Here is a 25,003-nt window from a genome sequence, read left to right as displayed (position 1 = left end):
CAGATATAACACCTTCAGTTCTGTGTTAACCGTCCCCCTATTCAATGGTCAATTGTTTGTCCAGCATGCTTGAAGTCAATTGCCAACCCTTTCCATACACTCTGTCCTACTTGTGGCTGTGCTGGAGATTTTAATAACCTTTCCTGAGTTCTGCACTCTGACCTCCTCCTTTAATTTCCCCCCATAACGGAACCCTGGTGTAGTGGCAATGTCACTGGCCTGGTCATCCAGCTAACCCCAGGCCGATGTTCTGTGGACTGGGTTCAAATCCCACCTGTGGCTGATGGTAAAGTTTAAATTCAATAAAATCTGGAATAAAGAGCTGGTCTTGTTGTAAAAACCCATTTGGTTTCGATGTGGAAGGGAAAATCTGGCATCCTTACCTAGTCTAGCCTGCATGTGATGGCAGGGCCACTGAAAGGTGGTTGACTCTGAACTGCCCTCTGGACAATTTGGGAGGGGCAATAAAGAGGTGGCACAGTGGTTAGCACCATTGCACCACAGACCCAGGTTCGATTCCACTCTCAGATAATCGTGTGTAGTTTGCACGTTCTCTCCATATCTGTGTAGGTTTCCTATGGATGCTCCAGTTTCCTCTCAGATTAGATTAGATTACTTACAGTGTGGAAACAGGCCCTTCAGCCCAACAAGCCCACACTGACCCTCCAAAGAGCAACCCACCCAGACCCATTCCCCTATATTTACCCCTTCACCTAACACTAAGGCAATTTAGCATGGACAATTCACCTGACCTGCACATTTTTAGACTGTGGGAGGAAACCGGAGCAAACCCACACAGACACAGGGAGAATGTGCAAGCTCCACACAGACAGTTGCCTGAGGCAGGAATTGAACCCAGGTCTCTGACGCTGTGAGGTAGCAGTGCTAACCACTGAGCCACCGTGCCGCATGCTAAATTGTTCATTGTTGTCTCTCCAGTCTGAGTTCACCATTTAGCTTCAATCCACGCTGGCAGCACAGAGGAGCTGAAAGGGGTTGGTCTGGATGAATGTGAGATTTCAATTCATTTGTCTTAAAGAGATTGATATCCCAGACAAAATGAGAAGAGTGCAGCTCCAAAGCATTGAACATTATATTACCAGGACATTATTCAGGAAAGGTAGCATATAAAATAAGTAAAAACGTCTCAACAATTAGAATCATAGAATCCCTACAGTCTGGAAGCAGGCCATTCAACCCATCGTGTCCACACTACCCCTCCGAAGGGCATCTCACCCTATCCCCATAACCCTGCATTTCCCATGGCTAATCTACCTAGCCTGCACATTCCTGGACGCTACAGGGCAGGTTCGCTTGGGCCAATCCACCGAACCTGCACAGCTTTGGACTGTGGGAGGAAACCAGTGCACCCAGAGGAAATGCCAATATTCTGAGAAGAAACCCCTCTCACGTTGTAAATTGCGAGATTGAAACTCATACGTCCTTCAGGGATGTGTCATCGTAATGTCACTGGAATCGTCATCCAGATGCCAGGCTAATGTACCCATGCCCCTCCATGTATTCAAAGGCCACCATGGCACATGGTGAAACTTGAATAAAAATCTGCAAATTATAGCTAGTCTAATGGTGACCATATAGCAACTGTTGATTGTTGTAAAAAATCCACCTGGTTCACTAATATCGTTTAGGGAAGGAAATCTGCCAATCTTACTTGGTCTGGCCTACATGTGACTCCAGACCCACAGCAATGTGGATGACCCCACTGCCCTCTGGGTAATAAATGCTGGCCCAGCCCCTGTGACTCACATCCCATGTCTGAAACCAATGCTACACCCTGGACACAAACACCCACATGATGTCATGCGATTAGAAAAATGATCAGATACGGTGAGTGCTTGAAACTACATCCAGTAACTAGGGGCAGCACTGCATCTTATAGTAATGATTTGGAGATGCCAGTGTTGGACTGGGGTGCACAAAGTTAAAAATCACACAAAAACAGGTTATAGTCCAATAGGTTTAATTGGAATCACTAGCTTTCAGAGCGCTGCTCCTTCATCAGGTGGTTGTGGAGTACACAATTGTAAGACACAGAATTTATAGCAAAAACTTACAGTGTAAACTTTTGCTATAAATTCTGTGTCTTACAATCATGTACTCCACAACCACCTGATGAAGGAGCAGCGCTCTGAATGCTAGTGCTTCCAAATAAACCTATTGGACTATAACCTGGTGTTGTGTGGTTTTTAACTTGATATATTAACAGATGTTGAACACAGAATCTTCCTCCATCAAAACCCACAAAGTCCTGGTGTGGAGTCTGAAATCTGGGGAGATACCCCTTACTGCTGAAAAGGTGTGTCACTGTACCTGCTGATGCCTCAGAATTAAGGCCTCGTTTAGGGTCTGAATGCTGTTCTCACTCAAGGTTTCTTCAGCCGCTTTGAAGAAACTGTTGAAGATTTCCATCATCTTATCTCGAGTCTCAATCATCTTCCTGCGAGCCGGAATCAGAAATCCCAGAGATGGGTAAGAATTGTACAGCTGGATTGGAACAAGAACATAACCAATAAGTTCAGGCGTTGAGTTGATTAGTGACTGTTCGTCTGTAGTCGATGTGTTGGCCAAGTAATTTACGGTGACATAAAACAAAGAGCTGCTGGAAATCGGAAACAAAAGCAGGAATTGCTGGAGAAACTCAGTGCGTCTGGCTGCATCTGTGGGAAGAAAGCAGAGTTAACATCGTGAGTCCGGTGACTCTTCACTAGAACTGAAACTGACAGTGACTCTACATGGGAGACAGCAGACTGACCAGCCCCTCCCTCACTCTGTGTAATTCCTTTTCATTTGGGATGCTCTTAGATTTTAGCAGTAATTTGCAACGAATGATCCGTTAAGGCCCAATCTTAAGTGAATATCAAACATCAGAAGGGTTGAAAGTGGGAATCAAACCCATGACATTGTCATCTGTACTCTTGGTATGAAACGTTCTGAGTCTTCATACATTTTTCTCAGCTTCGCTTTTGACATCTTCCAAAGGCCTGTTCTGCTATCGAAGTCTTCCCTTTTTATGTTGTTGTGTCCCCAGCACCCTGTTCTCACACCAGATCCTGTCTCTGGAGGCGTTATCCCTCACTGCCACCATGTATTTTAAACCAGCATAGTGACCTTTACTTTGAGATACCCGTCAGAAGTACGTTTGGCTGCGAGAGGCCTGTATATAACACAATCCCTGAGGCTGCCCCCGACTTATTCTTTACGTATGGCTTAGAGTAGTGAACTCGGCCCGGACAATCACAAAGGCCAACCTCCCATCTGTCGAATCCATCTACCAGGCCCGCTGTCAAGGAAAGGCCGCCAGCATTCTCAAAGATCCATCCCACCCTGGCAATGGTTTTCTACAACCTCTGCCATCGGGGAGAAGGTACTGAAGCCTGAACACACCCACCAGCCAGTTTTGAAACAGTTTCTACCCGACTGTTGTTTGAATACTGAATGGACTCTCAAACTCTGAGCATTCATCTGTACCTGTGTTTTTGTTTTGCTGCTGTTTACCTATTATTTACTTATCTCTGCTATTTAACTCTGTGATCTGCCTGTATTACTCACAAGATTAAGCTTTTTACTGTGCCTCGGTACACGTGACAATAAATTCAGTTCAATGTACTGTAATAATCCATTATTTTCATCTGTACATAGGGTCTCAAATACAGCTAGTCTGGTGTCTAAGACCTCTCTATTCACATAGTCATTCTAGACTGGTGTCTTCTCTCTCATTGATGTCAGAGTCAAGTAATCGGTTACATGATCATGATTTACATAAATCTTATTTTTCCAGCTTTTCCACGTGAATTTACTCCACGTTAGGGCTCCTCACATGTTAATGTAAATTACTGAAATGTTAGAAACACTCTGAACATACAATATGTCTGGTTTATCTATTCACTCATGGCATGTGGGTGTTCCTGGCTGGGCGCAGCATTTATTGCCCGTCCCTAGTTGCCTCTTGACAAGGTGGGGTGAGCAGCCATCTTGAACCACTGCAGTCCTTGTGCTGTAGGTAGACCCACAATGCCCTTAAGGAGGGAACTCCAGGATTTTGACCCAGTGACAGTGAAGGAACGGGGATATATTTCCAAATCAGGACGGTGAGTGGCTTGGAGGGGAACTTTAAGGTGATGGTGTTCCCATGTATCTGCTGCCCTTGTCCTTCTAGATGGATTGGGTCATGGGTTTGGAAGGTGTTGTCTGAAGATCTTTGGTGAATTTCTGCAGTGCATCTTGTAGATGGTGCACATTGCTGCTATTATAAGACCATAAGACCATAAGACATAGGAGTGGAAGTAAGGCCATTCGGCCCATCGAGTCCACTCCGCCATTCAATCATGGCTGATGCGCATTTCAGCTCCACTTGCCAGCGTTCTCCCCGTAGCCCTTAATTCCTCTAGACAACAAGAACCTATCAATCTCGGTGGTGGAGGGAGTGGAGTTTTGTGGATGTGGTGCGAGTCAAGTGGGTTGCTTTGTTCTGGATGGGGTCAAGCTTCTTAATTGTTGTTGGAGCTGCACCCCTCCAGGCAAGTGGGGACTATTCCACCACCCTCCTGACTTGTGCCTTGTAGTTGGTGGACAGGCTTTGGGGAGTCAGGTGGTGAACTACCTGCCACAGCATTCCTAGCCTCTGATCTGTTCTTGTAGCCACTGCATTTATATGACAAATCCAGTTGAGTTTCTGATCAACGGTCACTCCGAGGATGTTGTTTATGAGGAATTCAGAGATGGTAACACCATTGAAAGTCAATGGGTGGTGGTTAGACTGTCTCTCATTGGAAATGGCCATTGCTTGGCACTTGTGTGATAAGGGAATCGTTACACATGACAAATTGCAAGTAATTTAAATAATCGTCCCAAGTACAGTAATATGGAAAGATAATTACTTGTACTGAAGCTGTTCCAGCCAATGTCGTCATCTCATTGTTCATGTTTGTGAGGGAGTTAAATATTTTGTCGTCATAATCAAAGCGATCTCCAAATAGAATGGAACAGATAATATTGCTCACGGCCGAATTCAATATCTGTGCTGTTTCAAAAGGCTGACCTGTGAACAAACATAGTATTTCAGAGAAAAACTAAAGCTGGAAATACCACAAATACTTCCAGTATTGTTCTCTTTTAAAAAGCTCAAGTTAGATAAGATGCAGTTTACTGATATAAGATTCTATCTGTGATGGAATCCATCACAACATATTGTACACACTTTGTTCTGGAAACCAGCATTTTATGTGAATCGAGGGTCAGGATTAGGGTGATTTCAAAGTGACAAGTTGTGCACGTGTGTGTGTGTTTTGTGAGACTGTGTGGATCTGTCTGTGTGTATGTGTGTTTGTGTCTGTGTGTGTGTGTCTGTGTGTGTGTGTGTGTGTGTGTGTGTGTGTGTGTGTGTCTGTGTTCAGAGTGCCTACAGTTTCCTGGGAATGCAGATACATGACACAGGCTCTGTGTAGGTGAAAGTGGGGACTGCAGATGCTGGAGATCAGAGTCTAGGTTAGAGTGGTGCTGGAGCATCCGAATGCTGCCTGACCTGCTGTGCTTTTCCAGCACCACTCTAATCGAAACTCTGTGTCGCTGACTCAGTGAGCAGTCAAAAGCAATTGGCTGGTGCTGTGCAGTGAAAACTCTGGGGAGGAAGTTCTTGGCATTTGTAGCCAACCAAATGTTGGAGAGAGGACCCAAAAGAGGTCCTGGTGAATGGAGAAAGTGGCAAGGGCCCTGACTCTCTTCTGGGGCATCAGTAGCCGTGTGCCACTCATACAGTTGGGAATGGCTGAGAGTAGACGGAGAAAGGTTCCCAAGCAGGATGCAACGGAGCAAGCTCAGAGCACGGGACAGAGGTCAGGGACAGCTTTAGCTCAGGGAGGCTCGTAATTGGTGAACAGTGAGTGAGTCAGCACTGGAGAGCAGTTTTAGAGGTCAGGGGATTTGTAGATCCAGAAAACGTATACAATTGACCAGAACAGGAGCAGTCATAGAGGTAATCCATGATGGAGTGACTCGAAAGAGGGAGAATCAAGACCAGATCAGCAAAGTGAAGATTAAGATGCCTAACGTGATTAGTTATCAATAATAGCTCAGGACAGTTGCTGAGAAATCTATGGGATCTGTTTTTGGGAGGGAGGGAACAAGAGGATTGATGCAAAGGAGTTGGCGTCAGTTGTGGAGATACCTAAGTGTTAAACCAGGTTTAAGTTCTCTAACATCTCCTGGGTATCAGTCCAAAAGTCTCTTAGAGACCTTCCCTGAGGCCCCTGGGTATTGTATTGTTCTATAATTGAATTAGGCAGAACTGTTTAGGATGTTAAAGAGGACATTCCTATCTTCCTCAGTCTCCTGATAGTCTTTAGGCAGGTTTGGGAAGATACAGCAAGAAAATTCATTGGGATTGGGGAGAGGAACCCTCAATGAGTCTTCGCAAAAACAACACTTGGCCGAGATGTGGTAACGTCAGCCTAACATCGATCTGACAAGTTTCAATTGGAGCTGTTTGCCATAATTTAATAAATGACATCTTGTCTAAGACATGAGTCTCTTCTCAATGGACAGTAAGTAATTTCCTTCTACTTCACTAGACCATACAAGCCCTTTAGATCCCAACCTAAAAGGAAGAAGGTGATTGGAAATCTACTTGCTGTCTATTTCGCCAAGTGACCTGACTGAAGATCCATCAAAGGGATCACTGGGGAAGCGGGACAATTGCTCACTGAAAGTTTAAACTTCCTCAGGTATCAGGAGTCAGCAGGGCCTGAAATGAACGTTCATTCCACACTGATTCTCTGACTATCTGGAGACCAGAGGAGTTAGCCCACAGTGAGTTTTCATCAGGATAGGAACCTCTGTGTGGGGGCGGCACGGTGGTTCAGTGGTTAGCACTGCTGCCTCACAGCACCAGGGTCCCAGGTTCAATTCCAGCCTTGGACGACTGTGTGGAGTTTGCACATTCACCCCGTGTCTGCAAGGGTTTCCTCCGGGTGCTCCGGTTTCCTCCCACAGGACGTGCAGGTCAGGTGAATTTGCCGTGCTAAATTGCCCATGGTGCTAGGTGCATTAGTCAGACGGAAATGGGTCTGGGTGGGTTACCCTTCAGAGGGCCGGTGTGGACAAGTTGGGCTGAAGGGCCTGTTTCCACACTGTAGGGAATCTCATCTAAGCTAAAATGTGATCTTGGAGCAGACACTGGTTTCAGACAACACCCATTCTTTGTTTGAATGACTCCAATTGGGAATCGAGAAGTGAAGTAGGAATCGAGCTGAGAGACAGAACGGTCCGGTGAGCTGATTCTATTTGTCATACAGCAGGCGATAATCCCGAAAATCTCACCCTGATGGAATTTAATGGGATTGAAGGAGGTCACTTCTCCCACTGCACCGATTCCGACACTCCGAAAGAACTATGCACATCACTCGTTGTTCTGGTCTGTTTCCATTTTCAAATGATTTGAGAGTCAGCTTCTCTATTTTCAACAGAATATTCAACGTCTTTAACTGGGTTTTCTTTTCCGTCAAGTTCATAAATTGACACTCTTCTCACCAACTCATGAGTCATGTTATATTCCCAGTTCATTTTGCAGAAGAGCTTTTGGCCAGGAATTTAATGACCTCAACTCATTCCCACCTTTAGATTAGATTACTTACAGTGTGGAAACAGGCCCTTCGGCCCAACAAGTCCATACCGACCCACCGAAGCGCAACCCACCCATTCCCCTACATTTCACCCATTCACCTAACGCTACGGGCAATTTAGCGTGGTCAATTCACCTACTTTGTTCAGCAAACAACAGATGTTTCTAATCTCACCTTACTGAAAGGGTCCAAACCTGGTCTTTGGCTTTGTGAATGCAAATCATTGTGCAGGGACTACTCACTCTTGGTGTGATGAAACTGATGATTTGGTTTAGAACTGCAAAAACATCAATGGAATTAAAGTCCGTCAAAGGCCAGTGTATTTGGTGAGCCGTTAACATTTGACTGCCCCCAAACAGTATTAATGCAACTGAAGGAACCTCACTTTTACTCAAGTGAAAATCTTTTCTGTAGATGTCAATTTCGAGTGAACCATGAATCCCAGCATGTCATGTCCCACCAAGCACTCACCCTTGTGACTCTCAAACACATTAACAAGAAAGCTGGCCTCTTCACTGATCCTGTCTTCAATGGATTTCTTGCCCATGCCAAAGTCTCGGAGAGCTGAGATCACAAACTTTCGGTTCTCCCGCCACAACTTCCCGTTACTGAATGCAACACCTGAAAGTGACACACGAAAAGCCGATCAAATATTGTACACGGGTTCTGCTGTGAGTGCGAGGAGAAAGTGAAGACTGCAGAATGTGAGAGAATCAGAGGGGTGACCTTACAGAGGTTTGTAAAATCATGAGGGTCATGGATGGGGTGAATCACCGAGGTCTTTTTCCCAGGGTAGGCAGGCAGTCTAAAACCGGAAGGTTTAAGGTGAGAGGGGAAAGATTTAAAAGGGACCTGAGGGTCAACTTGTTCAAGCAGAGGGTGGTGCGTGTATGGAATGAGCTGCCAGAGGTAGAGGAGGAGGTTGGTACAATTACAGCATTTAAAAGGCATCTGGATGGGTGCATGAATAGGAAGGGTTTAGAGGGATATGGGCCAAGTGCTGGCAAATGACTTATGCCTGAAACACCAACTCTTCTACTCCTCAAATGCTGCCTGACCTGCTGTGGTTTTCCAGTGCCACACTTTTAGACTCTGCTGATCTCTAAGAAACGTTCCTTTCCTGAGAATTAGAACATCTTACAACCAACTAGTTAGTATGGAAAAGCACATGATTCATCTTCAGTCTGAAGTCAATGTCCCCAGACATTGTTTTCCAGAGATAATAGTCACAGGCTTGACCATTACCTTTGTAGCAGATTGGCTTAACAGATGGCACAAATATTTAATATCTGCATTGTTTAAACCTCTTTCTCAGGAGCAATAGAGAGGAGAGTTGAGGGAATGGGTGGATTATCTATTTCAACCTTTGCAACTGAGACTAATGTGGACAATTATTGAGAGGCAAGACCAATGAGGAGATCAATAACGTAACTGCATAATACAACTCTGTCCAATTTGCACATGCTGGCTAGATATCCTAACTTAATCTGCCAGCACTTGGCCCATATCCCTCAAAACCCTTCCTATTTATGTCTCCTTCCAGATGACTTTTGAATGTTGTAATTGTACCAGCCTCCACCACTTCCTCTGGCAGCTCATTCTATGCACGCACCACCCTCTGTGTGAAAAGATTGACCCTCAGGTCCCTTTTAAATCTTTCCCCTCTCACCGTTAACCTATGCCATGTGATTTCTGACTCGCTTCAAGGAAAAGGCCTTGAATGTTCACCCAATACATGTCCCTCATGATTTTATAAACCTCTATAAGGTCACTCCTCAGCCTTGGATGCTCCAGGGAAAACAGCTCCAGCCTATTTCTGAAGAGTAATTGAATAAGCACTTGAAGAGAGAAAGAATTTTCAGGGCTACAGTGAAAGGGCATGGAGAATGGGACTGACTAATTCATTGGCCAATGTTGACCTAACTCTGAAGTATTGATGATGAGAAACTTGGGGAATAACAAATTGAGAGAGTATATACCAAAACTCGGTTCTGAAGTATTTCCTCCCTTTTCTTTCTTTATTCATTCACAAGATGATGGCATCAATGGCCAGGCCAATGTTTATTACCCATCCCTAATTGCCCAAAGGGTAGTTAAGAGTCGACCACATTGCTGTGGGTCTGGAGTCACATGTACACCAGACCAGGTAAGTAGGTAAGATTTGTTGTGGGTCTGGAGTCACATGTACACCAGACCAGGTAAATATGTAAGATTTGTTGTGGGTCTGGAGTCACATGTACACCAGACCAGGTAAATATGTAAGATTTGTTGTGGGTCTGGAGTCACATGTACACCAGACCAGGTAAATATGTAAGATTTGTTGTGGGTCTGGAGTCACATGTACACCAGACCAGGTAAATATGTAAGATTTGTTGTGGGTCTGGAGTCACATGTACACCAGACCAGGTAAATATGTAAGATTTGTTGTGGGTCTGGAGTCACATGTGCACCAGACCAGGTAAGTCGGTAAGATTCCTTTGCTAAAGGACATTAGTGAACCAGATGGGTTTTTCCAACAATCGACAATCTATCCCTGTGATGCATCAAGTTGAGAGAAATGAGGAGACCGAAGAGAAAGACGAAGTGTCAAGTTACCAGTTCGGAATGAAATCTCATCAAATATCGGGATGGGTGGCCTCCCACTGAATTGATCAGCGTGATTCACAAGAGCGTCTTTCACTGCGTCATAACCAGTCAACACCACTGCCTTCAGTGGGCCGAGCTCCACTGAAAATACATTTCCATATTTCTCTGCGAGCTAACAAAGAGAGAATAGTTTCACTAAGGTTTCGTTCCTGGTCAGCTGTAAGAGGGAGAAAACAAATGAGAGAAAAATGGACAATTCCTTCAGCTTTAAATCCGAGCTCCCCAATCCGGTCCTGGTTTACGTCTGTTCTGTTGTCGATTCCAGCAAAGTGACCCACAATTTGCATTCCATCTGCTTGACCCCCTGAAAGCTACAAATCCATTCCATTTGCCACTACAATCCATAGAAATGGATTGAAATTAGTCTTTTTTTTAAAAAATGCTTGATCAGTAAACAAGCAAATTTGACAATTTGTCTGGGATCCCTCACCGATAGCAAATGTGAGCTGAGTTTATGAAAATCAAACACTCGCAACGTTGTGAAAATTATTATAAGTGGCTTCGAGGAGGAAATGTGAGCAGATTGAGTGAACAGCAAGTTTTTTAAAACATACGTTCTCCCCACGCTCAGTGGGACTAACCTACAGAAGCTGTTACTCTTTGGATGTTTCTGTTAAGAAATCCTTTTCCATCCCTGATGTATTTTGCTTTATCCCGTCAGAGCATGACCCTGGGAGCTCAGCCGACTGGAACCATTTGAGAACTTGTGTTCCATTCTTCCCTGGAATGTGGATGTCCATGGCAAGACCAGCTCTTCGCTGCTCATCCTCACTGACCTTGAGGAGGGGAGCTGCCTTCTTGAACCATTGCAGTTCTCACAGTGCAATGAGACCAGTCACGCTATTAAGATGGGAAGTCAAGTCAATGGGTCCTTAGTTCATAGAGCATAGAACAGTACAGCACAGTACAGGCCTTTGAGCCCACAACGTTGTGCTGATCTTTTATCCTACTCTAAGATCAAACTAACCTACATACCCTTCATTTTACTATCATCCATGTGCCGATCCATGAGTCGCTTAAATGGCCCTATTGTCTCTGACTCAACCCCCACCACTGGCAGTGCATTCCATGCACCCACCACTCTCTGAGTAAAGAACCTGCCTCTGACATCTGCCCTGAACCTTCCTCCAATCACCTCAAAATTACGCCCCCTCATGATAGACATTTCTCCCCTGGGAAAAAGTCTCTGTCTATCCACTCTTTCTATGCCTCTCAAAACCTATATAACTCTGTCAAGTCACGTCTCATCCTTCTTCACTCCAATAAGAAAAGCCCTAGCTCCCTCAGCCTTTCTTCATAAGACATGTCCTCCAGTCCAGGCAGCATCTTGGTAAATCTCCTCTGCACTCTCTCTAAAGCCTCCACATCCTTCCTATAATGAGGTGACCAGAACTGAACACAATATTCCAAGTGTGGTCTAACCAGGGCTCTAGAGAGCTGCAGCATAACCTTGCAACTCTTAAACTCAATCCCCTTGCAAATGAAAGCCAACGCACTTCTTAACAACCCTATCAACTTGGGTGGCAACTTTGAGGGATCTATGGATGTGGCTCCCAAGATTCCTCTGTTCCTCCACATTGCCAATAATCCTGCCTTTAACCCTATAATCTGCATTCAAATTCTATCTTTTAAAGTGAATCACATCACACTTTTCCAGGTTGAACTTGACCGGCATATTCTCAGCCCAGCTCTGTATCCTGACAATGTCCTGTTGTAACCTATAGAGGTTTTAGGATTTTGAACTTGCAACAGTGAAAGAAGAGTGATATAGTTCCAGGGCAATTGGAAACCTCATGATGGGGATGTGGCTTTGTACATGCTACCCTTACCTTCCCAGGTCAGAGATTTGGAAGGTCTTGCTGAATAAACCTTGATGAGTTGCTGAAGTAGACCTCGAGAAAGGTACAAACGCTGCTGCGTTAGTGCTAAACAGAGCAAGTGTTGAAGGTGGTGAATGGTTTGCAAGGCCGAGCTGCTTTATCCTGGATGCAGTTGAGACTCCTGAGTGGTGTTGGAGCTATATCCATCCAGGCAAGTGGAAAGTATTCCATCATACTCTGGCTTTGTGCCTCATAGTCGCTGGGCAGGCTTTGGGGGAGTCAGGAGGGAAGTTACCCCTTGCAGAATTCCTAACATCTCACCTGTTCTTGTAGCCACAGTCATTCTGTACATGTGACAAATTGCTGCCATTAAGTCATATTGAAACAAATCTTTTGGCACATTGCATCCAAATTTGTCTCTGATTGTTTCAATGGGAGAAATGTTGATGCTTGGAAGTTGAACACAAAATGTTCTCATTGCCCTGTTATGGGAAGGACATTAGCAAACTGGACAGGGTTCAGAAAAGATTTACCAGTGTGTTGCCAGGAATGGAGGGTTTGAGATATCAATATAGACTGGAAAGGCTGTGACTTTTTTCACGAGTGAGTAGAAGGTTGAGGGGTGACCTCATGGAGATTTATAAAATTATGGTCAGTATAGATAAGGTCAATGTCATTTATATAAGTGATTTAGATGAGAATATAGCAGGCATGGTTCGTAAATTTGTGGACAATACTAATGTTGGTGGTACAGCAGACAGTGGAGAAGGATATTTAAGATTACAAAGGGATCTGGGCCAATTGGGTCAATAGCTGAGGAGTGGCGGGTGGAGTCTAATTTGGATAAATACGAGGTTTTATAATTTGGTAAAACAAACAAAGACAAGATTTATGCAATGAAAAGTAGGGCCGTGGGTAATGTTGGAGAGCAGAGAGACCGAGGGATTCAGGACATAATTCTTTGAAGTTTACATCACATATGAGATAGGGTGGTTAAGAAGGTGTTTAGCCCACTTGCCTTCGCTGCTTTGACTGTTGAGTATACGAGTTAGGACATCATACTGAGGTTGCACAGGCCTCTTCTGGAGTACTGTGCCCAGTCTGGTCTCCCTGTTACAGGAAGGATTATTATTAAGCTGGAGAATGTTCAGAGGAGATTCACTGGGATGTTGCTGGAAATGGAGAGATTACGTTACAAGGAGAGGCTGGACATTCTGAGACCAATTTCACTGGAACATAGAAGGTTGAGGGGTGAGCTTATAGAAGTTTGTAAAATAAAGAGAGGGATAGATAAGGTGAATGGCGGGTCGCCTTAAAACTAGGGGACAGTTTTAAGGCGAGAGGACAAAGATTTTAAAAAGATCTGAGGGGCAATTATTTTACAGAGAGTGATTTGTGTGTGGAATGAGCTTTCAGACAAAGTGGTTGGTGCAGATATCATTACAAAGTTTAAACAACATTTGAAAAGTACGTGAATAAGAAAGGAGGGATATGGGCCAGGAGCAGGTAGGTGGGACTAGTTTAGTTTGGGATTATGGTTAGCATGGCCTGAGTGGGCCGAAACTCTGTGACTCGATGACAAAAACCCACATTACCTTCTCCAATCCTCCTCCATTCCCTCCTTGTCTTTCCCTGCTATCCACAAATATTTGATATCCAGTCATGATTTTAGATTCAGTTGTCCCACATTACCATGAGATCATATTCACTCACACTCACACACATACACACACTCTCACAGACCCCCATAACATCCCCCTAATACCCACACACCCACATACACACATGCACATATATGTTAGTAGGGTGAATCTGTACTTGCAGAATTACATTTTACTTTGCTCAAAAACTGCATGAATCCATGTAAGATTCTGTAAACCTGTTTTTTTAGATTAGAATCAGTCTGACCATTGTGGCACAGACAGTCTCACAGAAGGAAGCTCACACCTTTCATACATTATCTGGGCGAACGTGGCACCAATTGTTAAAGTTCACTTGAGAATGTGGCTTTTAAAAATGTTTTGCGATTTACATATTAAAGAACTGAAACCAACATGGTCATTCTAATAGATGAGAGAGTGAACAAACTATCCAGGTCTTTTTCAATATATAATTTCAGTCACATCACACTGCAAACCTTTGCAATAAATTCTGTGTGTCTTACAATCTTACACTCCACAACCACCTGATGAAGGAGCAGCACTCTGAAAGCTAGTGCTTCCAAATAAACTTGTTGGACTATAACCTGGTTGTTGTGTGATATTTAACTTTGTCCACCCCAGTCCAACACCGGCACCTCCAAATTAAATATAGTCGACTAAATCAAATATTTACTTTTCCTCTTATGCTGCATGATTCGTTGTGAAGTGATAAAACTCTGCAATTTATTTTTTCTTTTTAATCAAAGTCTGAGCAAAGTTCAGAGATCATAGGCCCAGAGATAACAGATTCCCTGATCACGGATTGCAGATTAGCTCCGGGCTCTCTCCTTCTGTGTCTCTCTCGGTCTCTGTGAGCTTCTCCTTGGGAGCTGTTCCTTCACACCGCCCCATCCCTCAGACAGTCCCCCAGTGAAGGATTCTCACTTACCCCCATGAGAGACCAGTCCAGCTTCTTGAGGTCCAGTTGGTGCAGGTTTCCAATCAGAGGAAGCGGAGTCGGTCCAGGAGGGAAATTCCTGGGAACTCTCCGCCAAATAACGGACACGACCAGGAAGAGAAAGAGGGCCAGCAGCAATAGGGCCGTGGTGTAGTCTGTGGAGAAGAGCTTGAGGAGAGCCATTGTGCCCAAGTGCCCACACACAAAGTGGAGCCACTGGTGTCCTGATGTTGTAGTGTGGGCTGACCTTCACTCCAACCCTCCACTTAATATTTCCCAAAGAACCGCCTCATTTTGCTTCATCGCCTGTCTCTTTAACCCCTACCTTGCTGTGTGCTGGGTTATTTAATTAAACAGGTCGGTGTACATTCCCGGAGCTTCAGTTTGAAGTATGGGACAGCTTCTGATAAAGGGTACAGAAAATGGTGGTGCCCTGCCCTGGAGTCCCTGGGGGGAGTGATGTTCAGGCACAGCAAGATTCCACTCAGAGGAAGTGCTGCTAACTTTCACAGCTGACTCTGGCTGAGCCTGTCTGGACAGGTTAACCTGATGTTGTTTTATGGTAAGACTCCCATTCCCGGGATATGGGTTTTGATGAGAAATAAGGATATCTAGTCACCTTTCACACATGTAGCAAAGCAGAGAATTATATCTCTGCAGGTCTGCTGTTCCAAATCACACCTTAATGATTATTGATATCCATGTGGTGAATCATTGCTTGGTAGAACAGGTCTTGAGTATTCCCAATAAAAGAGACATTCTACTGAGGACTTGCATCCGGTACAGGTCATAGAGTCATACAACATGGAAACAGACCCTTTGGTCCAACCAGACCATGATGAACATAATCCCAAACTAAACCCTTCCTACCTGCCTGCACTTGGTCCATATCTCTCTAAACATTTCTTTTTCATGTACTTATATATAAGTCTTTTAAACATTGTAACTATCTACTACTTCCCCTGGAAGTCCATTCCACACACGAACCCCTCTCTATGCAAAAACGTTGCCTCTCAGGTCTTTTTTTAAAAATCTTTCTCCTCTCACCTTAAAAACTATGCCTCCAGACTTAGGGAAGGGACACTGCCATTCACAATTTTATAAATCTCTACAAGTTCATTCCTCAACCTCCCAACCTAACCAGCCTCTCCTGATAACTCATACTTTCCATTCCAGGCAAAGTCCTGGTAAATCCCTTCTGAGCTCTCTCCAGTTAAATACTAACCATGCTATAATGGGGTGACCAGAACTGAACACGGGACTCCAGAAGAGGCCTCACCAACATCCTGTTCAACCTCAACATGAGGTTCCCAACTCCTTTGTCCAAAGGTCTGAGTAATGAAGGCAAGCATGTTAAATGCTTTCTTCACCATCCTGTTCTACATGTGATACATGTCAAGCAATTATGTCTATGATCTCTTCTGTTGTCCAGTCTTAGGGAACAACAGGTTGTGCTACACGAGAAGAGGTTGCTCATTCATGGGAAAACAGGGTCTGACTGGTCGAGATGATTCCATGGATAATGCACCAGAGAATTATTTCATGCCAAGCATTTGGTTAAATTCATATCAGGCTGACTCTGACTGACCAAGACATTACCATGAGGAATGAATGAATGTTTTGCTGAGACAGCTCCACAGAGATTGGTATCCCATCACTGAGTCACCCTTAATTGACACATGAATGGCCTTTGACTTTAGATTACTTACAGTGTGGAAACAGGCCCTTTGGCCCAACAAGTCCACACTGACCCGCCGAAGTGTAACCCACCCAGACCCATTCTCCTACATTTACCCCTTCACCTAACACTACAGGCAATTTAGCATGGCCAATTCACCTAACCTGCACATCTTTGGACTGTGGGAGGAAACTGGAGCACCCGGAGGAAACCCACACAGACACGGGGAGAATGTACAAACTCCACACAGAGAGTCGCCTGAGGCGGGAATTGAACCCGGGTCTCTGGCACTGCAAGGCAGCAGTGCTAACCACTGTGCCACCGTGCTGCCCATGCCACCTCAGTCAGAGACAGGTACGAGAGTGTCAGCATCTCATTGTCATTCTCAGTGTCTGGCCTATTCTCTTTCAATGTTCCCATTTGCCCTGCTTCCACAACCCTCTCAGGAACTGCATTATAGATGGGAATGAGAGGCACTAAATGAAATCTTCCCCTCTCTTCTGATTTGCTGTTAACCAATGATCCTCCCAATTCCAGTGTTTGTCCATTCATCCGATTCACTAATGTTCTTTCGGGAAGGAAATCTGCCATCCTTACCTGATCTGGCCGACATGCGACTCCAGAGCCACAGAAATGTGGTTGACTCTCAACTTCCCTCCGAACTGACCTAGCGAGCCACTCAGTTGTATCGATCGCTAGAAAGTCACAACAGAGACCCACAGCCAGCGGACCGCAGCGATTCAAAAAAGCAGCTCACCACCACCTTCTCAATAGGGATGGGCTGTCCTTGCTGGCCAAGTCCCACAAATGAATAAAAAAGAATGAAGATGGTCCCATGCTAGAACAAGCCAACCCAGTAAGGAGTTACGTTTGTTGACCAAACATTGACCAGCTCGAATATTCCATGTGAAGGTTAATGTTCTGGTGCTTGAGCAACATTTATGGGGTTAGAAGAATTGTTGACACACGGGGAGGTTAGGTTGATAAAGCCCACAGAAAGTCTGGATGATTTCCAGGCCCTTTCCTTGTGCCAAGTATTTAATGATTATTATCCAGAGACACGTGGGAAAGGAGTGCAGTACCTTGAGTCAGCAGGACATTGGCAATCGGCCAATCTCAACAGCAAATAAAAAGTAGGAAGGTAACTGGGTTTGATTGTCAACCCAGCAGCTTAACCAAGGGAGGGATCAGCTCGAGATCCGATCACTGGAATTTAAATGACAAGAGGAAGCTCAATCACATTCGGGGTTTGGACAAGATGGTGATACTTTTGTAGCACTTTAGCCTCTGGGTCATAAGGTTCTGGGTTCATTTTGACTCTCAGCCTGAGCACAAAAATCAGTGCTTGTGCTCCTGTAGATTACACATTCAGTATTGCATTGTTGAGCTGCCGTGTATTATTTGAGACAAAGTCCCGAACTGTCTGTTCGGGAGGATACAAACAATCATCACGACACTGTTTTGGGATGTTATTCCCAGTCACCGAGCCCACAGTCACCATCCCAGAAATCAGATTTCATGGTCATTGTCACATTGCTGTCTGTTGGAGCTTGCTTTGTGCAAATTGCCTGTCAGATATAACGTGAGAAAATGTGAAATTGTCAACTTTGACAGGAGAAATAAAAGAAACCATATTTTTGAAATGCTGAGAGATTACACAGCCCTGTGGTGCAGAGGGATTGTGGGGCATGAAGCACAAAAGGTTAGTGTGCAGCTGCAGCAAGTAATTTGGAATTCGAGTCGAATGTGGTCATTTATCACACGAATAACTGAACAGCTCCACAGAGGTTGGTATCCCGTCACTGAGTCACCCTTTATTGACACATGAATGGCCCTTGACTTTAGTACTGCCTCAGTCAGAGACAGTCACAAACCTTGCGACAGGTACGATAGTGTCGGCATCTCATTGTCATTGTATTCTCTTTCAATGTTCCTATTAACCCTGCTTCCACAACCCTCTTGAGTACTGCATTATAGATGGGAATGGACACATGCATCTCCATCAAGAATGGACACCTCAGCACCACAATCTACCACAAACCCACAGACAACCTCACAATACGACACTTCTCTAGCTTCCACCGAAAACGTATTAAAACAGCGATCCCGTATGGACAGGCCCTACACGTACACCAGATCTGCTCAGATAAGGAGCAACGTGACGGACACCTGGAAGTACTCAGGGATGCCCTCACAAGAACGGGGTACGATGCCCAACTCATCGACCCGCCAGTTCCAACGTGCCACAGCAAGGAACCGTAATGACCTCCTCAGGAGACAGACACGAGCTGCAACCAGCAGCTTCATTGTCCAGGACTTCCCAGGAGCTGAAAAACTACACCATGTTCTTCATGAACTTCAACACATTATCAATGAGGATAAGCACCTCCACAAGACCTTCCCCACACCTCCACTGCTCGCCTTTAAACAACTGCTAAACCTCAAACAGATCATTATTCATAGCAAGCTGCCCGGCTCTCAGGATAACTCCATGCAACCCTGTCATGGTAGACGCTGCAAGACGTGTCAGAGTGTGGACATAGATACCACCATTACTCATGGGGACACCTCCCACCTTGTACATGGCAGGTACTCATGTGACTCAGCCAACATTGTCTATCTTATACGTTGCAGGCAAGGATGCTCGGAGGCGTGGTACATTGGTGAAACTGAGCAAAGGCTACGACAACGGATGAATGGGCACAACACAACAATCAACAGACAGGAGGGTTCCCTCCCAGTTGGGAACACTTCAGTAGCCCAGGACATTCAGCCTCCGACCTTCGGGTGACCATCCTCCAAGGCGGACTTCGGGACAGGCAGCAGTGAAAAGTAGCCGAGCAGAGGCTGATAGCTAAGTTTGGTACCCATAGGGAGGGCCTCAACCGGGACCTTGGGTTCATGTTTCATTACAGGTGACCACCATTGCACTACACACACAGAGACACTCCTACACACTCCTACACGCGCGCACACACACACATGCATGTACACAAACGCACACACAGACACCCACAAACGCCCTTACAGACACACATACTCCCACACTCACACATGCACCCCCTCACAGACTTAAGACACTCTACATTCACTACACATACGCATACACTTTCTCAGACTCACAACCCCCACCCCAGACAGACAGACAGACACACACACACACAGACAAAGACCCATGTGCACACATATATTTTATGGGGTGAATGTGTACTTGCAGGGTTAAATTGTACTTTGCTCAAAAACTGAATGCATTCATGCAAAACTCCATTATCGCACTTTTTAGATTAGACTCAATCTAAACATCATGGCACAGGGGGCTAACACCTTCAACATATTCTGGATTAGTGGTGCTGGAAGAGCACAGCAGTTCAGGCAGCATCCAAGAAGCTTCTGAACTGCTGTGCTCTTCCAGCACCACTAATCCAGAATCTGGTTTCCAGCATCTGCAGTCATTGTTTTTACCTTCAACATATTGTCTAGCTATCACCCATTGTTAACAGCTAAACTGAGAATGCAACTTTTAAAAAAAGGTTTTGTGATTTACACATGAAAGAAGTGAAACTATTGTGGTATTCAAACAGATGAAAGACTTAACAGACAATCAAGGTATTTTTCAAGGTATAATTTCAAGGTATAATACATCACACTGTAAATTTTTGCTATAAGTTCTGTGTGTTAGGATTGAGGCCTGCACTATCACCTGATGAAGGAGCAATGCTCTGAAAGCTGGTGTGCTTCCAATTAAACCTGTTGGACTATAACCTGGTGTTGTGTGATTTTTAATATTATCCAAATACTGAGAGATTACAGAGCCCTGTGGTGCAGAGGGATTGTGGGGCATGAAGCACAAAAGGTTAGTTTGCAGCTGCAGCAAGTAATTAGGAAAGCGAGTCAAATGTGATCATTTATCACACAAACAAGTGAACATAAGAATGTAGGCAGGTTATGCTTCAGTTATACATGGCACAGCTGAGATTACATCTGAATTATTGCCGACAATGTTGTCACTTTATTTAAAGAAGGACGGAAAAACATTTGGAAGCAGTTCAGAGAAAGTTTCCCAGAATTATACCTTGAACATGTTAGTTTTCTGATAAGAGAAGATTGGACAGGCTTGGATTGTATTATAGAAGAGTGAAAGGGAATTTGATTTCATACATAAGGCCGTGGTCAATGGCAGGCCGTGAGATGAGATATTGTTAATCAATACAATTTTGCTGTTTCTGCTGGTCCTCTGTGCTTCCTGGATACCCAGGCGTGAGATGGTGTGTCTGAATGGAGTCTATGTTATTTAGCTCGTCGGTAATGGAATACGATAGGATGGATGTTATCATCAGCATGAAGACAGGGCTTTGTTTCTGATAGGCTGTGAGGTGGTCACATGTCCCAATGATGTCATGGCCAGATGCATCAGCAGAATGGATGGTGATGAAGATGAGGCTTATCCCTCATGTTGGTTCCCTCAGTCTGGCAGATGAACCCTTCATGCCTCAGCCACCTCGATCAGAATGGGATGCTGCCAATGCACTCATGGTGATCAATATTGAAGGTCACCATGCAAAGCACATCCTCTGGCCTTACCAACCATCCAAATGACGCCCAGCCTGGAGGTGAACTGATTCATTGGCTGAGGGGTTGTGGGAGACGGTAACTAGTAATCACCAAGAGGTTCCCTTGCCCATATTTAATTGGTTACCATGAGAACTCATGGATTGTAAAATCAATGCTCCCACTCTCTCAGCCACTTGATGCACCACTACTTGTGCTGGGTACATCCCGCCCCTGTCCTGTTGAACGTGACATAGCCAGGGAGAGTGTTGGCAGAATCAGGGGGGTGGGATCGTGTTCAAACAACAACCAGAGTCGGTGAGTGGTGAAAATGGCCTCTTTTATTCAGGAGCACAGCACAAGTTTGAGGCACCAATAGAATCCCAAAATACAGTTCTTACAAGAGCCCTTTTGACACAGTTCTTACATATATTAAAATTCCATTACTGTGGTGTTACATTGTTGTATCCACAGTACACAAAGGTTTGAAGGGCTTCTCTCCTGGGAGATAGGGGTGGGTTAAAACATGCATTTAGTGCTGGCTGCTACTTCTGATGGGATTTGGAGGGTCTGTCCGGTATAGTTAAGTGGTGTTAGCCCTTTTGTCTTTTAATATAGTAAATGTTAGTAAACATACTAGGCTTATATATGGTAAATAAGTTAGAACTTGTACCTGTACTTAATAAAAGAATGATGGATATTAAACTGATGACCGCAGGTGGGTTGTGGGATTTGCTTACGATTTGCCAGTGTGAGTTTCATTCATTCATGCAACCTCATGGAAGCGCGGTTTTGTCAGTAAGTTTCTCAAAGGGATAATGGTCCAGTTAAAAGGTATTTAACAGGTGCATATTGTTTGGTGTTCTGTAATCCATTCAGGTTCTGGAGATGGTTGGTAAGAGCTGATTATTATGATAATGTTTCGTGGAGCCATGATGGTGGGGTTGGTATTGATTTGACACGACACTTATTCAGAGGGCCGATAAGGTGTGAGAATCCAGTAATGGGTTTGAAAGGGTTGTTTTGATTAGCAAGGGGTGTCATAAATTTGGTCTATCTTTTGACAGTAAAATATACCACAGAACCGCGGTTTGATGAATGAATGAATGTTCCAGTAACTAATGGGTTAGTGAAAGGTTAGGAATGAGTGAACAGGAACCCAGCATTAATGAATATTGTGAGCTGGTGTGAGTGAGTTAGTAAAGATAACCTAAAACACTATATCTCACAGGTGCATTGCCTGATAGATTAGGTGCATGTGACTAAACCAGACTATTGCTTTGCCAGTCTGTGGAACAGCTTTCCCAATTTGGGATAGCTCTCTAGGTATGGGTGAAGAAGCTTTTGCAGGGTCACTGCACAGAGAGTGCCTTTATCGTTTCCAGTAACTGCACTGATACTGGGTGCTCCATCCAGTTTGATTCATATGTCACTCCTCTGTATTCAGCTGATACAATGGGTTGGTGGTTCAATTCAGAGGGCATTTAAGTGTCAAGCATATGGCTGTGGGTCCAAGGTCACATGTAGCCTGTTACCTCACTGTATTTGATGTAAACCTATCGATTGTACAACAAGTGTTGGTGAGATATTAATGTGAATTCCTGATGTGGAGAATCTTAAAAGACTTCACTGGGTGAAGCACATGGGACCTGGGCTAAATTCAGAGTAATGAGACTAACTACATCACAGCTCGATGGGAGGGATTGGCAGCAGTTTGAGAAAAACACCCAGACAGGTACATGCACATCATAGACAACTATATTTGCTCTGACATTACAGAGTACGATGAACAACTGACCCGATATCACTCAGCATTAACACTAAAATTACCTCCTCAATCAACACAGTCCTCCCCATTTCCTAGTTAATTCCTCACCAATTTTCTTTTAAGGAAAATACATGATTTATCTTCAGGCTGAAGTCAATGCCCCCAAACTGATAGATGAGAGAACACTGACCTCTCCTGTTGTTTTCAGGAAATAATACTCACAGGTTTGACCATGACCTTTGCAGGAGGTTAGCTTATCAGATTGTCTGAATATTTAATATTTGCACTGCTTAAACCTCTTCTCTCAGAAGCAGTAGAGAGGAGAGTTGAGGGAATGGGTGGGTTATCCATTTCAACTTTCATGAAGGAAACGACTGTGGATGATCATTGAGAGGGAAGACCATTGCAGAGCTCAACAATGCAGCTGCCTAATGTACAAAATCACAGTCAAATTCATCAGAGGGCAAGCACCAGTCAAACGGCAGTGACTTGTTACTGATTCAGACCAATACGGGAGGGATGAAGGTCCCAGGGATATCTCAGAAACAGCAAACGGATCATTGCTATTCAGGAACTGAGCCGAGCTTTCAGATATCGGATATTTGTCGCAGATATATATTTCATAAAGATACCGGGGAACATCTTATTTAACACCATTCGAGTGAGCGGGCAAATGGATTAACCATCTGATCTCAGACAGTCTCTTCAAGAATGTGACACACCTATCCAATCATCTTAGACAGTCTCTTCAAGAATGTGACACACCTATCCAATCATCTTAGACAGCCTCTTCAAAAATGTGGTACACCTATCCAATCATCTTAGACAGCCTCTTCAAGAATGTGACACACCTATCCAATCATCTTAGACAGTCTCTTCAAGAATGTGGTGCACCTATCCAATCATCTCAGACAGTCTCTTCAAGGATGTGACACACCTATCCAATCATCTTAGACAGTCTCTGCAAGAATGTGACACACCTATCCAATCATCTTAGACAGCCTCTTCAAGAATGTGGTACACCTATCCAATCATCTTAGACAGCCTCTTCAAGAACGTGGCACACCTATCCAATCATCTTAGACAGCCTCTTCAAGAATGTGGCACACCTATCCAATCATCTTAGACAGCCTCTTCAAGAATATGACACACCTATCCAATCATCTTAGACAGCCTCTTCAAGAATGTGGCATACCTATCCAATCATCTTAGACAGTCTCTTTGAGAATGTGGCACACCTATCCAATCATCTTAGATAGCCTCTTCAAGAATGTGACACACCTATCCAATCATCTTAGACAGTCTCTTCAAGAATGTGGCACACCTATCCTATCATGTCACACATTTCCGAAGTCACGGTACTCCTCTCACACAATAAGCGGGGCAAATCTGGCAAAACGTCAGGTTAATAAGAACAGTGAGGTGAGGTGAGGCTCTTTTCGGTCATGGCTGGCCATGAATTGCATCCTTGTTGTTGTCGCTTCCTGTTTCCCTGAAGAAACGTCGCTTGTGACTGAAGAGACCGATACTGGAGTGACAATCCCGGTCACAGAGGTCACATCTATATGTGGTCATTGATCTGCTAGGGCTGCTGCACTCCTTCCTGCGTGCCCACTTGTCTGCTGCAGTGCTCACATCAATAGAGACCAATAGCAGTGAGAGGCAGACAGAACACGGGAAAAATTTCCACAGGAGGGCTGATTGCGATAATGCAATTGATGTGGATCCAGGGACTTCCAAAAGACATTGGACGAATTGCCACATAACAGGCTTGTTGCCAGAGGAAACGCCCCATGGAGTAAAAGAGACAATGACAATGTGGAGTTTGACTGCGTGGGAAATTAGATACTGCTGTGAAATGATGTTTTGTTTTAGGTTGCAGGAAAGTTTCCAGTGGGAGTTGTTCACGGGTTGGTGCTGGGACCAATGCTTTTCTTGATGTACTTTAATGACTTATACTTAAAGGGAGAGGACACAACTTAAATATATGAAGATGAATCCAAAGTTGGGAAGTATCCTGAACAGCGATGACGATGACATCAACTTCAAAGGTAGATGTAAAATCATTTAAAGGATGCAATTCTGAGGGGAGTGCAAGTACAGAGAGACTGGGAGAACTGGGGTTAGGAACTGAAAGCAACAAATGTTGGAGATCACAGCGGGTCGGATGGCATTCATGTGGAGAGAGCAAGGTAATGTTTCGAGTCTAGATGACTCTTCATCAGAGCTGACATGAAGTGGGGGGGGGGCAGCATTTATGCTATTGTTAGGGTGGGGGAGAGGGCATGGGGCTGGTGGAGTGTAGAGT

The 25,003-nt window shown here is 44.5% G+C and overlaps 1 protein-coding gene across 1 annotated transcript in view; it reads right to left on the bottom strand.

Annotated features, from left to right (window-relative positions):
* Nucleotides 1-14,953, bottom strand: part of LOC140455387 (cytochrome P450 2K1-like) — a 29,001-nt gene extending 14,048 nt beyond the window's left edge. The window contains exons 1-5 of the mRNA XM_072550194.1: nucleotides 14,693-14,953; nucleotides 10,233-10,395; nucleotides 8,109-8,258; nucleotides 4,899-5,059; nucleotides 2,332-2,505 (exon numbers count right to left, since the gene is read on the bottom strand). Of these exons, the coding sequence (XP_072406295.1) occupies nucleotides 2,332-2,505; nucleotides 4,899-5,059; nucleotides 8,109-8,258; nucleotides 10,233-10,395; nucleotides 14,693-14,884 (840 nt within the window). The 5' untranslated portion in view covers nucleotides 14,885-14,953. The remainder of the gene's footprint in view (nucleotides 1-2,331; nucleotides 2,506-4,898; nucleotides 5,060-8,108; nucleotides 8,259-10,232; nucleotides 10,396-14,692) is intronic.
* Nucleotides 14,954-25,003: the final 10,050 nt, after the last annotated feature.

The sequence above is a fragment of the Chiloscyllium punctatum genome, chromosome 30 (assembly GCF_047496795.1).
Source record: "Chiloscyllium punctatum isolate Juve2018m chromosome 30, sChiPun1.3, whole genome shotgun sequence".
Lineage (NCBI taxonomy): Eukaryota > Metazoa > Chordata > Chondrichthyes > Orectolobiformes > Hemiscylliidae > Chiloscyllium > Chiloscyllium punctatum.
This window is presented reverse-complemented; position numbering and strand designations above follow the sequence as displayed.